Genomic DNA, 17462 nt, shown 5'->3' on the forward strand with positions numbered 1-17462 from the left:
CTTGTTTACGCTCCCTAACTAATTCAACTTGGAATACAAAATGCTGCTCACATTTCCACATGTTTATTAGCTTTGGAAAGTGAATGAATGTCCAAATCGTGAAAATAAGACCTGTGCAATGTTGTGTGCAATTTTTCCAACATCATGACACTTATTTGGAGTCTGTTGCTCAAGTGGTTTGAAAGCTATTGAGGTTTCGAATATCCTACTTGAAACTGTCTTTACCTCCTGTGTGTCTGTCATCTTGAGATTACGTTTCATGAACACCTTGACTTTTTCCTCAGTTGACTGATAGTTTTAATTTTCATCCTCCTTTATTCCCATTATAACAATATTATTTTTCATACTTCTGCACTTTAGATCAAGTAATTCGGGTTTCATTGTTTTATTATCATACCGTAGCCTCTCTGTAGTGTCTTTTAGGGAGTCCACGGTAGTTTTCAATATATTATTTTCTGCTCATATTTCTTCCATTTTATTACTGTAATCCATTCCTGTTTTTAAGGCCTCAACCTCCCCGAGTAGCCCAGGCAATAGATTTAGTTTTTTAAATTGCTTGCTCATGCTTGTAAGCAATGCTCTATCTTCTGGACACAAAGTTATAAAAACGTCCCCCTACAATGTTAAATTTGATATCTTAGACGGAGGCTTCCCTCCCATTTCGCTCCAGAACTCGAGGAAAGGTATTCTCTTGTTTCTTTTTCGAGCATATCAAAATGCTGATCAATAAATAGTTCCAGATTCTCTATATTATCCAGAATGTTTGTTTTTCGTAGTTATAATCCTCAATTTTTGTGATTCATTCATGGGACAAGCTGTGCCTACCACGCTGCCACCTGATCACGAAACCCAAACCGCGCTTCTTAACACCTGACCTCTTAACCCGGAAGCCAACTGCACCAATGTGTGGGTCAGCCTGCAACCGAGGTCAGCCTGCAGGCGCCCCACTCGCCATAAGGAGTCGCTAGAGTGCTATGAGCCAAGTAAAGCCCCGCTTGCCAAACCGTCCCCTAACCCGGACAAGCTTCCCTATGGGACTCGCAGTCACGACACAGCCGGGGATCGAACCTGGGTCTGTAGTGATGCCTCAAGCACTGTGATGCAGGGCCTTAGACCGCTGTGCCATTCGGGAGGCCCCTGTCATATCTTTCATTTGAGCCTAGAGAAAGTGATCTGCCCTCAGGCCTGGAGGGAAGACAAAATCATTCTGCTACCCAAGAATGTTAAAGCAGCCTTTACAGCAGACCTATCAGCTTGCTGCCAGCTCTTAGCAAACTGTTGGAAAAAATGGTGTTTGACCAAATACAATGCTATTTCTCTGTTAACACATTAACAACAGACTTTCAGCATGCTTATAGACAAGGGCACTCAACATGTCAACACTGACACAAATGACTTATGATGTGTTGATGGCTTTTCAGCCTCTACCATATTATGGATTCAGAAAGTATTCACACCCCTTTATTTTTTTCACATTTAGTTGTGTTACAGTCTTGTGTGTCACTGACCTGCAGACAATACCTCATAATGTCAAAGTGGAATTATGTTTTTAGATTTATTTTGAAATGTTTTGAAATGTTTGTGCTGAAATGTTTTTGAAAGAGAGGTAGTACCCGCAAAACACAAGTCACAACGTCAACAGTGAAGAGGCGACTCCGGAATGCTGGCCTTCTAGGCAGAGTTCCTCTGTCCAGTGTCTGTGTTCTTTTGCCCATTTTAATATTTTATTTTTATTGGCCATTCTGAAATACGGCCTTTTCTTTGCAACTCTGCCTAGAAGGCCAGCATCCCGGAGTCGCCTCTTCACTGTTGATGTTGAGACGAGTGTTTTGTACTTGTCCTCTTGCTCAGTTGTGCACCGGGGCCTCCCACTCCTATTTCTATTCTGGTTAGAGCCAGTTTGCACTGTTCTGTGAAGGGAGTAGTACACAGCATTGTAAGATATCTTCAGTTTCTTGGCAATTTCTCACATGGAATAGCCTTCATTTCTCAGAACAAGAATAGACTGACGAGTTTCAGGAGAAAGTTCTTTGTTTCTGGACATTTTGAGCCTGTAATCGACCCCACAAATGTTGATGCTCCAGATACTCAACTAGTCTTAAGAAGGCCAGCTTTATTGCTTCTTTAATCAGCACTACAGTTTTTAGCTGTGCTAACATAATTGCAAAAGGGTTTTCTAATGATCAATTAGACTTTTAAAATTATAAACTTGGATTAGCTAACACAACGTGTCATTGGAACACGGGAGTGATGGTTGCTGATAATGTGCATATGTAGATATTCCTTTAAAAACCAGCTGTTTCCAGCTACAATAGTAATTTAAAACATTAGCAATGTCTACACTCTATTTCTGATCAATTTTATGCTATTTTAATGGACAAAAAAAAATGTTTTTCTTTAAAAGACGAAGGACATTTCTAAGTGACTCCAAACTTTTGAACGGTAGTGTAAATTGTAAAGTATTTGATCTGCAATGTATTTTTTGTTATGTGTTGCAACCCAGTAAGACTAGCTGTCGCCATCGGCTAATGGGGATCCTAATGAAATCAAATTAAAATAAACCCCCCACTAAGAACGTACCGACGGAGACATCTTTTGGGAAACTTTTTTTGGTGCGGCCCAGACCGGCCTTGATTTCAACGTCCTATTTGTTTCGGATCGGACCAAATTGGAACCAATCATAGGCATACAGTACCAGTCAAAAGTTTGGACACCTACTCATTCCAGGGTTTTTCTTTATTTTGACTATTTTCTACATTGTAGAATAATAGTGAAGGGTCTCCAGGGTCTCCTGGAGACCCTCGTCAGGCAAGGTGGGCCATGTTCTTTACCCGTTTTGTTTTCACTCAGTCCTACAGACCAGGTTCCCAGAACGTTAAGGCAGACGCACTGTCCTGGGTGTATGACACAGAGGAGCAGTCCATGGATCCCACTCCCCTGCTTCTGGCCTCTTGCCTGGTAGCACCGGTGGTGTGGGAGCTGGACGCGGACATCAAGCGGGTGTTACATACAGAGCCCACTCCCCCCCAGTGTCCAGCTGGGCGCCTGTACGTTCCGTCTGCTGTCTGCGACCGTTTGATCTATTGGGTCCACATGTCACCCTCCTCTGGTCACCCTGGCATCGGTCGGACGGTGCGTTGCCTTAGTGGGAAGTACTGGTGGTCCACCTTGGCCAAGGACGTGAGGGTTTATGTTTCCTCCTGTTTGGTGTAAGCCCAGTGCAAGGCTCCCAGGCACCTGCCCAGAGGGAAGTTACAACCCCTACCCGTTCCACAACGGCCGTGGTCTCACCTGTCGGTGGACTTCCTGAGAGATCTTCCTCCCTCACAGGGCAACACCACGATCCTGGCTGTTGTGGATCAGTTTTCTAAGTCCTGCCGTCTTCTCCCTTTACCCGGTCTCCCTATGGCCCTACAGGCTGCGGAGGCCCTGTTCACTCACGTCTTCCGGCACTTCGGGGTCCCCAGTTCACATCCAGGGTCTGGAGAGCGTTCATGGAGCGTCTGGGGGTCTCGGTCAGCCTCACCTCAGGTTTTCATCCCGAGAGTAATGGGCAGGTGGAGAGAGTAAACCCGGATGTGGGTAGGTTTCTGCGGTCATATTGCCAGGACCAGCCGGGGGAGTGGGCGGCGTTCATCCCCTGGGCAGAGATGGCCCAAAACTCACTCCACCACTCCTCCACTAACCTCTCTCCCTTCCAGTGCGTACTGGGGTATCAGCCGGTTCTGGCACCTTGGCATCAGAGCCAGATCGAAGCTCCTGCGGTGGATGAATGGCTTAAGCGCTCGGAGGAGACCTGGGACGCCGCCCATGTGCACCTGCAACGGGCCGTAGGCGGCAGAAGGCGAGCGCCGACCGCCACCGCAGTGAACACCGGGGGACCAGGTGTGGCTCTCGACCCGAAACCTCCCTCCTCCTGCCCTGCCGGAAGCTGGGTCCGCGGTTTGTGGGGCCATTCAAAGTCCTGAGGAGACTGAACGAGGTATGCTACAGGATACAGCTTCCCCCAGATTAACATATTAATCCCTCGTTCCATGTGTCTCTCCTCAGGCCGGTGATGGCTGGTCCACTCCAGGAGACTGAGGTGCGGGAGGTTCCTGCGTATGCTGTTTGAGCCATCCTGGACTCAAGGCGCCGAGCGAGGGGTCTTCAGTACCTCGTGGAGTGGGAGGGGTACAGTCCGGAGGAGACATTCTGGGTGCCGGTGGAGGACGTCTTGGACCCTTCGTTGCTGCGGGAGTTCCACCGTCTCCATCCGGATCGCCCTGCGCCTCGGGGTCGTCCCCGCGGTCGGTGTCGGCCCGCTACTGGAGCCGTGCTTCAAGGGGGGTGGGTACTGTCACGACTTCCGCCGAAGTCGGTCCCTCTCCTTGTTCGAGCGGCATATGGCGGGCGATGGCCTTCTAGCCATCGCCGATCCACTTTTCATTTTCCATTTGTGTTGACTTTGTCTCACACATCTGGTTTCACTTCCCCAATTACTTGTTCATTATTTAACCCTCTGTTCCCCCATGTTTGTTAGTTTGAGTAATTGTTTATTGTATTGCGGTCCGTATTTGTGGCCTTGTATTTATTACGACGTGTATTGTTATATTATTGAGTAAAATTGCATTCATTACTCATATCTGCTGTCCTGCGCCTGACTCATCTCACCAGCTACACACAGACGCATTACATGACCAAAACATTTTGTATTTTCAATGTCTGTAAATTACGACTTTTCAACTTTCATTAGGACCTGAAAATGAGCCGGATTTCAACGTCCGGAGAATATGTATTTTCAACGTCGGGAAAATACGTATTTTCAACTTTCATTCAGAACTGAACACTAACCTAATTTCAACGTTCAGAAACGATTTATTTGAAACATCTGGAAAATATGTATTTTCAATGTCCAAAAATATCTATATTAAATGTTCAGAAAATAGATATTTTCACCTTTTAATTCAGAACCTAAAATGAACCTAACTTCATCTGGAGAAGATGTAATTTTGCTTGCCATACATGGGCGGTACATAAAAGAGCAATGCAACTTGACCTCTATGGTATGAGGTCATATTATGGGACGTACAGTAGTGGCCTAGTAGTTGTTGATACATTTTTTTATAGAGATATACAGTATATCATTGAGATGTATTGTCTGAGAAGGAGCATCAGATGTGTGGCCATTGAGCATCATCACCACCAGCTGGTTGGGGGCTGAGGGGCTCATTAGGACAACTCAGATCTCTCTCTAACTTTCGCCTAATTAAACCTGATATTAGAGAGCAAATACTGAGCCCCGGCTCTCCCTGTACAGCAACGGATTGTTGTTGCTTTTCAAAACAAACAATGATCATAAGGCACTGCAGAATGATGAATAATTCATGTTAATTTTTAATGACTTTCAAAAAAAGCTAATTAGCCACAAAGGAGTTCTCGCAAGTATTTCATCACCATTCTCATTATGAGGGACCAGCATGGAGAAAAACATCAACAGTGAAGATAACAAAAGTCAGGCCCAGAGAGGATATGTTTTGGCTATGTTTTGGTCAGTCACAGTATGATGTCTGCCTTTTGGCTACTAACAGTCAGGTACAGCAGACTATGTTTTGGTCAGACGTTGTTTTGCCGGTAGTCTTCCCTGCTGGCTGATGGGAAGATGGATGGGAAGCCATCTAGCTGTGTATTAGAAATGATAATCAACAACATGTGCATAGTAGTTGTCACCAAACCTGGTCCCAGAGCAGCATGGTACAAACATTGTGTTAAAGCAGCCAAAGACCAAAACAACTAATCAACCCATGGTCAAAGCTACACATCCGGTCAAAGGTTTTAGAACACTTACTCATTCAAGGGTTTTTCTTTACATCCTACATTGTAGAATAATAGTGAAGACATCAAAACTATGAAATAACACATATGGAATCATGTAGTAACCAAAAAAAGTCTTAAACAAATGAAAATATATTTTATATTTGAGATTCTTCAAATGGCCACCCTTTGCCATGATGACAGCTTTGCACACTCTTGGCATTCTCTCAACCAGGTTCATGAGGTAGTCACCTGGAATGCATTTCAATTAACAGGTGTGCCTTGTTAAAAGTTAATTTGTGGAATTTCTTTCCTTAATGCGTTTGAGCCAATCGAGCAATGGACACTAGACCAGTGGAGATTTGTCCTTTGGTCTTTAGTCCAAATTGGAGATTTTTGGTTCCAACCGCTGTGTCTTTGTGAGATGCACAGTAGGTGAAAGATGATCTCAGCATGTGTATTTCCCACCATAAAGCAAGGGGGAGGAGGTGTTATGGTGTGGGGGTGTTTTGCTGGTGACTGTGTCTGTGATTTATTCAGAATTCAAGGTACACTTAACCAGCAGGGCTACCACCGCATTCTGCAGCGACACGTCATCCCATCTGGTTTGGGCTTAATGGGACTATCATTTGTTTTGTTCTAAAATAACCCTAATTTACAAGACAGATCTTATTTGATTAATGGTGGTCGGACCCATCTACAGTGGAAGTTTACATACACCTTTGCCAAATGACCCAATTTTTTTCCCTGCAAAACGTAGTCTATCTTTTTTTATGGTGGTTTTGGAGCGGTGGGTTCTTCCTTGCTGAACGGCCTTTCAGGTTGTGTCGATATAGGACTTGTTTTACTGTGGATATAAATACTTTTGTACCTGTTTCCTCCAGCATCTTCACAAGGTCCTTTGCTGTTGTTCTGGGATTGATTTCCACTTTTCGCACCAAAGTACGTTCATCTCTAGGAGACAGAACGCGTCTCCTTCCTGAGCTGTATGATGGCTGCTTGGTCCCATGGTGTTTATACTTGCGTACTATTGTTTGTACAGATTAATGTGGTACATTCAGGCATTTGGAAATTGCTCTCACGGATGAACCAGACTTGTGGAGATCCACAATTCTTTTCCGAGGTTTTGGCTGATTACTTTTGATTTTCCCATGATGCCAAGGAAAGAGGCACTGGGTTTGAAGGTAGGCCTTGAAATACATCCACAGGTACACCTCCAATTGACTCAAATGATGTCAATTAGCCTATCAGAAGCTTCTAAAGCCATGACATCATTTTCTGGGGTTTTCCAAGCTGTTTAAAGGCACAGTCAACTTAGTGTATGTAAACTTCTGACCCACTGGAATTGTGATAGAGTGAATTATAAGTGAAATGATCTGTCTGTAAACAATTTTGGGAAAAATTACTTGTGTCATGCACAAAGTAGATGTCCTAACCGACTTGCCAAAACTATCGTTTGTTAACAAGAAATTTGTGGAGTGGTTGAAAAATGAGTTTTAAAAACTCCAACCTAATTGTATGTAAACTTCCGACTTCAACTGTAGATGCCAGGCGCACTGGTTTGTGTCAAGAACTGCAACGCTGCTGGGGTTTTCACGCCTAATTTCGACACTGTCATACAACATACAACAATTTGTGATTTTGTGAACGTATTATTTTCTTTGACAGATTTTGGGCGGAGTAAGACCTCTCGCTTTGCCTCTTCCTCTCTCTCTATAATTAGACAAATGCAGCTTCTCTTCTGTCATTACTTTGCCCTAAAATATTAAATAAACTCTTGCTCATCAGAATAATATCATCATTTGCTAGAATTATTGCTTTAATCTAGTTGACGTCGGTAAAGTTCTCTTTCATCTCTGCTTCTCTCATGCACCGAAGACATCTAGGGGCGGAGGGGAAAATTCAATAATTTCAAATGACATCAGCTTGACCGGATATAAGAAAATTGAAACCTGTTAAAATGACCCAACATGTTTCTGATAAGATTTCAGTATGGCTTGGATGCATATTTTATGTGGTTCAAATACTATTTGATTTTATTATGCTAATAAAGAGAGCACCTTTACAGACGTCGCTAACTGTGCACTTTCAAGATGCTGAAAAATATATATATATTTCTCCAAATGTACACATAACATAGCGACAGCACTGCTATCATGCTCTTTTACCATTTCACCAAATATTTCACAAATATTAGGCTACTGTTCCGGCCCTCCCTGCTATTTATTTTCAACCCTCCAGCTTTTCTCTTATTGAATTAAACTATGACATTGTCCTTTTTGCCTCAGTGGATCGACATGAACATTTTCTGCCCCAGTTCCCAAAAGCATTTAACAATTGGCATGTATTTGGCAAGCATAGCCTACCTACAGTTATGGCCTAAAGTTTAGGCTTTGGCTACGCACTAACACCAGATTAAAATAATGAAAGAAAATCCTCAATGTAGCCTATAGTAATGAATTGCAGAAGAAATATACATTTATGGATTTTTAATGCATTGTTTTCACTTTATTCAACCAGCCAGCCTCCCACCTGCCGTTCATCCACACAATATTTCATGACCCTAAACCCACGAATATGACTGCAGGTTATGAGTCAACTCACACATCAATAGTATCTACAGTACAACTGCACTTTTTTTAATTTATCCATTAATTTTAACAGGTAAGTTGACTGAGAACACATTCTCATTTACAGCAAATGACCTGGGGAATAGTTACAGAGGAGAGGAGGGGGATTATTAGGTGACCAGATTGGGAATTTAGCCAGGACACCATGGTTAACAGCCCTACTCTTACAATAAGTGTCATGGTATATTTAATGACCTCAGAGAGTCAGGACACCCGTTTAAGGTCCCGTCCAAAAGACAGCACCCTACACAGAGCAGTGTCCCCAATCACTGCCCTGGGGAATTGGGATATTTTTTAGACTAGAGGAAAGAGTGCCTCCTACTGGCCCTCCAACACCACTTCCAGCAGCATCTGGGCTCCCATCCAGGGACTGACCAGGACCAACCCTGCTTAGCTTCAGAAGCAAGCCAGCAGTTGTAGGCTGGGTGATATGATGTTGCCACTTGTACTGCTACACAACAAACACTGCTAACACTCACATGTAGGCCTATTTACACATCTCAGTCAGAAATAACACTACATTTGATGAAAAATGTTTACTGTAATCTGTGTGTTACTCCTCGTGAATGCCACACATAGGCATATATCCTGAAAACATGTTGAAATGTTATAATCCTATGATATGGTTGGTCTAAATATAGGAATGAGGTGTATCTCAAGGTTCATGACAACATTCCTTTGAGAAATCAAATGTTCTATAAAGGCTTCATCCAGAGCACTCTGTCAGTAGATCTTTGCCTGGGGATTCAAGAGGAGACTGAGAGAATACCTGTTTGTACTGTGCTGCTTCAATGGCATGATTCCTTTCTAAGGCAACCTGCCATATTTAAATCTATATCCTACAACCAAGAAGAAACAAAGCATTATATTATAAAAGTGCTTCTGCTTTTTAAATTTCATCTAAGCTTTAAAATATATTTAAATATGTTATCTATTGCTCGAAAGTTAACATGATTTCATGTTTAAATGTCATCCTTTGTGACATGTTTATGAAATGCAATTACTGTACATAACTTCTTGCTATTGGTTATTTCATTGTGTGATTATGGCTAACAACAATACAACAGCTGCAGATGGTGCTAGCAGCTCCTCTCTGCAACAAGTTAATGACATGATCATAGTAGTCCAGGTGATGAATGCAATCTTCATTTACATCATCTGCCTGCTCATCTTCACCTTCTTCAAAAAGGACACATTTCTCTCAAACACACGTTATATTTTCTTTGCTCACACACTGCTGGCTGACTGTCTGTACCTAATCATGACTAATAACTTACTCCTCCTGACTTACTTTAGTGTCACCATGCCAGCTGCTGTGTGTGTTTCCTTCTGTGTGTTGCTTTGTGAGTTGACCTTTGTCACGCCGCTGACACTGACAGCCATGAGCCTGGAGCGATATGTGGCCATCTGCATGCCCCTGCGCCATGGAGAGCTCTCCACTGTACGCAGAGCCATTCACTGCATCCTACTCATCCACAGCATCAGCGCCATACAGCCCATCATAATTGTCTCCATCTTCTTTGCCTCAGTCCCTCTGGGCTTCTACACTCAGTATAAGCTGTGTTCAGCAGATATGTTTATTGCACACAAGTGGCAGAGACACCTTAGATCAGTTATAGGTCAGTTCTACTTTCTGGTCATGTCCATCACCATTGTGTTTACCTATGTTAGAATAATTGCAGTGGCCAAAGAATCTTCGGACAATAAGAAATCTTTATCTAAATGTCGTAAAACGGTGATTCTCCACGCTATCCAGTTGTTCCTGTGTCTGATCCAGCTGTGGTGCCCGTTCATTGAGGCTGCCATCCTGCCAATTCATTTGAAAATGTACAATGTGAGATTCTTTGATTACATTGTTTTTATTCTGGCCCCGCGATGTCTTTGTCCACTTGTCTATGGCCTAAGGGATGAAAAGTTTTTCCTTGCAATTAAATGTTATGTATTTTTTGGGGTGAATAAGAACATTTCCCCAATACTTGTTGATAACTTAATTACTGGTCATATGAAAACATAACACTTGCTTAACAGGCAAGGCCGTTGGTATTGTTATTATTTAATCACATGATTTTGTGGTATTGAAAAGCACTTTGGTTTTCAAAGACCACAGACAATATGATATATTGTGTTAATCTTGAGGTATATTTTAATGAACGGCTATGTTACATATGCTTATGTGTTTAAGCTAATTATAGTATATGCATTGCAGCGTCTTCTAATTCGAAAAAATGTAAACGTCTCAAACAACATTAACCATGTGTGTAATTTCAAAGATGACCTGATTGAGAGAAATAAAACATTCCTTCCACCTCCCAAGCAAAGTTTCAAAAAAATGTATTCTGTAATAAGTGGCATTTGCAGTGAGTTACAGTTGTGATTAGCTCCAGGAAATGTACAGTAACTGTATCAATGACGTGAACTTTGACTGTTGTGTGCCAGTAGATGCATCTAAACAGACCTGTGAAAACCTGCAGTGAGGAGATATAGAGACAGATTTGAAAAATTACAGTAACAAAGTATGAGCTGATACTCAACTCTGCTGATTCTGAAATTCACTCAACAGTAATTGTGACAAACTCTTGGGCATATATTACTCACTGGGTCGTCTTCCCAATTCCCATCAAACTACATTAGTTCCTGAGAATTATGTCATAGGCCGTCATGTGTTCTCCAAATAACATTCCCAAAAGGCTGTCATGTGAATCCACTCAGAAGTGGAGTAGGCTTCACAGCAAGAAATATAACAGCAAGTTGGAATAGCCTATACTTTTAAAGCCTATTGAGAATATCTATATTTTGCACTTTCCTCATTAACCATAAATCACACTTATCCTACAATACATTCTGCATGAAAGGGACGAGAGCATGCATCATCTTTTCCCAACAATGCAGTCATCAATATCAATATATATTACTATAAATAAAGGAAAGTAGAACAACAACACTTGAGAAATAGACATTAAGAAGAACATGAGAAAGCTAGTAAGCTATATACAGGATCAGGTCCAGAGCGGTGCCAATACCATATTTAGAATGTTCAAGTATACTGGAGTAGTAAGGGTAGATATGTACAGTGCATTTGGAAAGTATTCAGACCCCTAGACTTTTTTCACATTTTGTAAGGTTACAGCCGTATTCTAAAATTGATTAAATTGATTTTTTCATCAATCTACACACAATAGGTTGGGTGATTGTGGCAGACTCCATCACTCTCCTTCTTGGTCAAATAGCCCTTACACAGCCTGGAGATGTGTTGGTTCAAACAAATGATATTCCCACTAAGTGCAAACCATAGGGGATGGTGTATCGCTGCAGAATATTGTGGTAGTCATGCTGGTTAAGTGTACTCTTGAATTCTAAATACATCACAGACAGTGTCACCAGCAAAGCACTCACACACCATAACACCTCCTCCTCCATGCTTCACGGTGGGAACCACACATGCGGAGATCATCCGTTCATCAACTCTGCGTCTCACAAACACACAGAGGTTGGAACCAAAAATATCACATTTGGACTCATCAGACTAAAGGACAGATTTCCACCGGTCTAATGTCCTTTGCTCGTGTTTCTTGGCCCCAGCAAGTCTCTTCTTCTTATTGGTGTCCTTGAGTAGTGGTCCTTGAGTAGTGGTTTCTTTGCAGCAATTCGACCATGAAGGCCTGAAACAGTTGATGTTGAGATGTGTCTGTTACTTGAACTCTGTGAAGCATTTCTTTGGGCTGCAACCTGCTCAATTTTGAGTCTCATAGCAAAGGATCTGAATACTCATATAAATAAGGTACTTCTGTTTTTCTAAAAAACTTTTTTCTCTTTGACATTATGGGGTAGTGTGCGTAGATTGCTGAGGAATTTCTTTTAAAGTCAAGGGGTCTGAATACTTTCCGAAGGTACTGTATAGGGTTAAGGTGACTAGGCATCAGGATATATGATAAACAGAGTAGCAGCAGCATATATGATGATTGTATTTGAGTATGTGTGTGTGTAGAGTCAGTATAAATGTGTGTGCGAGTTATATATGTGTGAGCAAATTAAGTGTGTATGTGTGAGTGAGTGAGTGTGTAGAGTTCTGTAAGTGTGCATAGAGTCAGTGCAAAAATACTAATAAAATAAAAGAGTCAGTACAGATAGTCCGTGTAGCCATTTTGTTATCTATTTGTTAGGTACAATTTTAGCTACAATTTTCCAGGCCTACCTTTCACACTGCCTGATATAGGGGTCCTGGATGGCAGGGAGCTCAGCCAAAGTTATGTACTGTGCTGTTCGCACCACCCTATATGGCGCCATGTGATCGAGGGTGGTGCAGTTACCATAACAAGCCATACCAAGCAGTGATGCAGCCAGTAAAGATGATCTCAATTGTGGAGCTGCAGACCTTTTTGGGGATTTGAGGGCCCATGCAAAATATTTTCAACCTCCTGAGGGGGAATAGGCTCTTTTTCCCCTTCTTCACGACTGTGTGTGTGTGGACCATTTGAAGTCCTTAGTGATTTGGACACAGAGGAACTTGAATCTCTCGACCAGCTCCACTACAGCCCCATCGATTTAGATGGGGGCATGCTCGCCCGTTTCCTGTAGTCCAAATCAAATCAAAGTTTATTTGTCACTTGTGCCGAATACAACAGGTATAATACAACCGTACAGTGAAATGCTTACTTTCAGGCTCTAACCCAATAGTGCAAAAGAGGTATTAGGTGAACAATAGTTAAGTAAAGAAATAAAAACAACAGTAAAAAGACAGTGAAGAACAGTAGCTAGGCTATATACAGTAGCGAGGCAATAAAAGTAGCGAGGCTACATACAGACACCGGTTAGTCAGGCTGATTGAGGTAGTATGTACATGTAGATGTGGTTAAAGTGACTATGTATATATGATGAACAGAGAGTAGCAGTAGCGTAAAAGAGGGGTTGGCGGGTGGTGGGTGACGGGACACCATCAGCTCCTTGGTCTTACTAATGTTCAGGTAGAGATTGTTGTCCTGGCACCATACTGCCAGGTCACTGACCTCCCCCCTGTAGGCTGTATCATCATCGCCGGTGACCAGGCCTACCACTGACCTGTCGTCAGCAAACTTGATGATGATGTTGGAGTCGTGCGTACAGGAGGGGACTAAGCACACACCACTGTGGGGCCCCAGTGTTCAGGGTCAGCTGGCAGAGGTGATGTTGCTTACTCTCATCACGTCAGCCCGTCAGGAAGTCCAGGATCCAGTTGCAGAGGGAGATGTTCAGTCCTAGGGTCTCAAGCTTGGTGATGAGCTTGGAGGAGACTATGGTTTTGAACACTGAGCTGTAGTCAATGAACATTATTCTTAAATAGGTACTCCTCTTATCTAGGTGGATGAGGCCAGTGTAGAGTGCAATTTAGATTGTGTTGTCTATGGATCTGTTGGGCGGTATGCAAATTGGAGTGGGTCTAGACCAGGAATGGGCAACTCCAGTACTCCGGGGCCAGAGTGGTGTCACACTTTTTCAACATCCTTAGCAAACACAGCTGATTAAATTAGTTGCATTCTAAACTGAAGATCATGATTAGTTTATTATTGGAGTCAGATGTATCAGCTGGAGAAAAAGTGTGACACCAATCAGCCCCCCGAGGACTGGAGATGCCCATCCCTTGTCTAGGGTGTCTGGGATGATGGAGTTTATGTGTGCCATAAGCAGCCTTTCAAAGCACTTTATGATTACAGATGTGAGTGCTACAGGGCAGTAGACATTGTGGAAGGTAGCCTTAGAGTTTTGGGAACAGGAATGATGGTGGTCAGCTTGAGACATGGGGATTACAGACTGGGACAAGGAGAGGTTGAAAGTGACCATGAACATGCCTGCCAGCTGTTCTGCGCATGCTCTGAGAATGTGGCCTGGAATCCCGTCCGACCCTATGGCCTTGCAAGTGTTGACCTGATTAAATCTTTTACTCAAGTCAGCCTTGGAGTACTAGATCACTCAGTCCTCTGGGTCGATGGGCGGCCTTGTGATATTCTGTCAAGGTGTGCGTAAAATGCATTGTGTTTGTCTGGTAGAGAGGCATCTTTGGACAGATCACATCTGGGTTTTCCTTTGTTATCCGGTGTCCTTGTCCATTCATGGATGTAAAGGTGTAAAGGCCCATTGGTTAAGAGTTCAGAAATGTCCACTACTGCTTTTTTCCATGTGTCCAGAGTGGACACCTTGGCCCTGTAGATCATGGCCGTGGAGAGCTCCATAAATACAATTCCCTTAAATGTGAGCAGCCATTGTCGCAATGTAACTGATGAGGTGGAATCCACCTTTGTACAATCATTTTCTTAGCAGCTGTGGTTCCTGTTACATATTTAGAAATCCAGGGGATAAAAACAAGTGTCAGTGTATACTGATAACTCTAGTTTTTAAGTCCGCAATCTGGATCCCTGCACAGTCTCATTGAAGATCTTGATAACTTTTCTAGCCTCTCTGGATTAAAACCTAATTATGACAAGTGAACCATATTACGCATTGGATCGTTACAAAAATAGTGTTTACACTACCTTGTAGTTTACCATTAAAATGGGTGGATGGTTAAGTAGATATACTTGGTATTCACATCTTTAAAAATATAAATGAACTTACCACAATTCATTTCAATAGAAAGTTAGCAAAAATAGATACGATTCTGCAACCATGGAGAGGTAAATACTTGTCTATTTATAGAAAGTCTTTAGTCTTATCACAGTTTACTTACAGTAGGCACTCTCTACTCCAGATTTACCTGTTTTAAAAAAAATCATATGAGCAAAAAATATTTCATTTGATTTGGAATGCTAAACCAGACAAAATTAAACGTGCCTATATATATATAATGAATATGAGAGGCCTAAATTATTAAACATTAAAGCTTTAAACCTCTCACTAAAAGCTTCACTCATACATAAATGATTCTTAAACCCAAAATGGTTCTCCAGTAGATTATTATGAAAAACTCATATTTAAAATGTATTTATATGTAGTAAAAAAGCTGTAAAAAAACTAAGATATTTGTCCTTTGAAGAAGGGGATGGTGGAGGGGTTAAAAAAATGAAAAAGAAGCGTGGTTTGGTGGGTCATGTTTCGGAGAACCCACGACTTGACCTTCTCCTCTCCCGAGCGTGTTGGGGAGTTGCAACGATGAGACAAGATCGTAATTGGATCGCAATTGGATATCACTAAATTGGAGAAAAATGGGGTAAAAATAAATAAATAAATAGATATGACAGATAGGAATATGATGGCTCACTGTTCGTTGATGGCATTTCCTGCCTAAGTTTGCCAACTTTGTCAATGAAGAAATCATTAAAATAATTGGCAACATCAAATGGGTTTGTGCTGAATAAGGCATCTGATTTGATGAAAGATGGAGTTGAGTTTGTCTTTCTGTCCATAATTACCTTTAAAGCACAAAAAAAATGTTTTCCATCATTATTTATCCATAATACAGTTTCTTCTTATTATTGTTGAGTGTAGTCACATCATTTATCAATAGTTTGATCTATGATGTGTGTAGATCAAACTATTGAGAAACTATTACCAGAATAAGACCAAATGGGCATTCCAATTTAATTTAGCAAATTAGAAAATATCTCAAACACAAACAAGATGACTCTCCTTATAGTATTCCAGCCTATATGTTTAACCATTATCTCTGGCTTTTGAAAACCAGTATAATGTTCATTGTCACAATATATTATAGTTGAGCAAAGGAATACAAGACTATAGCAGAAACACAACATACAAATATTTCACAAACATTATGCTACTGTTCTGGACCTCCCTGCTATTTATTTTCAACCCTCCATTTCGCAGCTTTTATCTTATTGAATTAAACTATGACATTGTCCTTTTTGCCTCAGTGGATCGACATGAACTTTTTCTGTCCAAGTTCCCAAAAGCAATTAACAATTGGCATGTATTTGGCAAGCATAGCCTACCTACAGTTATGGCCTAAAGTTTAGGCTTAGGCTACACACTGACACCAGATTAAAATAATGAAAGAAAATCCTCAATGTAGCCTATAGTAATGAATTGCAGATTTTTAATGCATTGCTTTAACTTTATTCAACCAGCCAGCCTCCCACCTGCCCTTCATCCACACAATATTTCATGACCCTAAACCCACGAACATGACTGCAGGTTATGAGTCAACTCACACATCAATAGTATCTACAGTACAACTGCACTTTACAAAAAATGTATCCATTATTTTACCAGGTAAGTTGACTGAGAACACATTCTCATTTACAGCAAATTACCTGGGGAATAGTTACAGAGGAGAGGAGGGGGATTATTAGGTGACCAGATTGGGAATTTAGCCAGGACACCAGGGTTAACAGCCCTACTCTTACAATAAGTGTCATGGTTTCTTTAATGACCTCAGAGAGTCAGGACACCCGTTTAACATCCCATCCAAAAGACAGCACCCACCCAGTGACAGAGCAGTGTCCCCAATCACTGCCCTGGGGAATTGGGATATTTTTTAGACTAGAGGAAAGAGTGCCTCCTACTGGCCCTCCAACACCACTTCCAGCAGCATCTGGGCTCCCATCCAGGGACTGACCAGGACCAACCCTGCTTAGCTTCAGAAGCAAGCCAGCAGTTGTAGGCTGGGTGATATGATGTTGCCACTTGTACTGCTACACAACAAACACTGCTAACACTCACATGTAGGCCTATTTACACATCCCAGTCAGAAATATCACTACATTTGATGAAAAATGTTTACTGTAATCTGTGTGTTACTCCTCGTGAATGCCACACATAGGCATATATCCTGAAAACATGTTGAAATGTTATAATCCTATGATATGGTTGGTCTAAATATAGGAATGAGGTGTATCTCAAGGTTCATGACAACATTCCTTTGAGAAATCAAATGTTCTATAAAGGCTTCATCCAGAGCACTCTGTCAGTAGATCTTTGCCTGGGGATTCAAGAGGAGACTGAGAGAATACCTGTTTGTACTGTGCTGCTTCAATGGCATGATTCCTTTCTAAGGCAACCTGCCATATTTAAATCTATATCCTACAACCAAGAAGAAACAAAGCATTATAT

General features: G+C 41.8%; 1 protein-coding gene across 1 annotated transcript; it reads left to right on the forward strand.

Moving 5' to 3' along the window:
- Positions 1–9309: 9309 nt before the first annotated feature.
- Positions 9310–10550, forward strand: LOC109909421 (odorant receptor 131-2-like). The gene has a single exon (XM_020478670.2). It carries the CDS (start codon positions 9418–9420, stop codon positions 10435–10437), a length of 1020 nt encoding a protein of 339 aa, XP_020334259.2. The 5' UTR covers positions 9310–9417; the 3' UTR covers positions 10438–10550.
- The last annotated feature ends 6912 nt before the right edge of the window (positions 10551–17462 follow it).

Source organism: Oncorhynchus kisutch, linkage group LG18, assembly GCF_002021735.2.
Source record: "Oncorhynchus kisutch isolate 150728-3 linkage group LG18, Okis_V2, whole genome shotgun sequence".
Classification (NCBI taxonomy): Eukaryota; Metazoa; Chordata; class Actinopteri; order Salmoniformes; family Salmonidae; genus Oncorhynchus; species Oncorhynchus kisutch.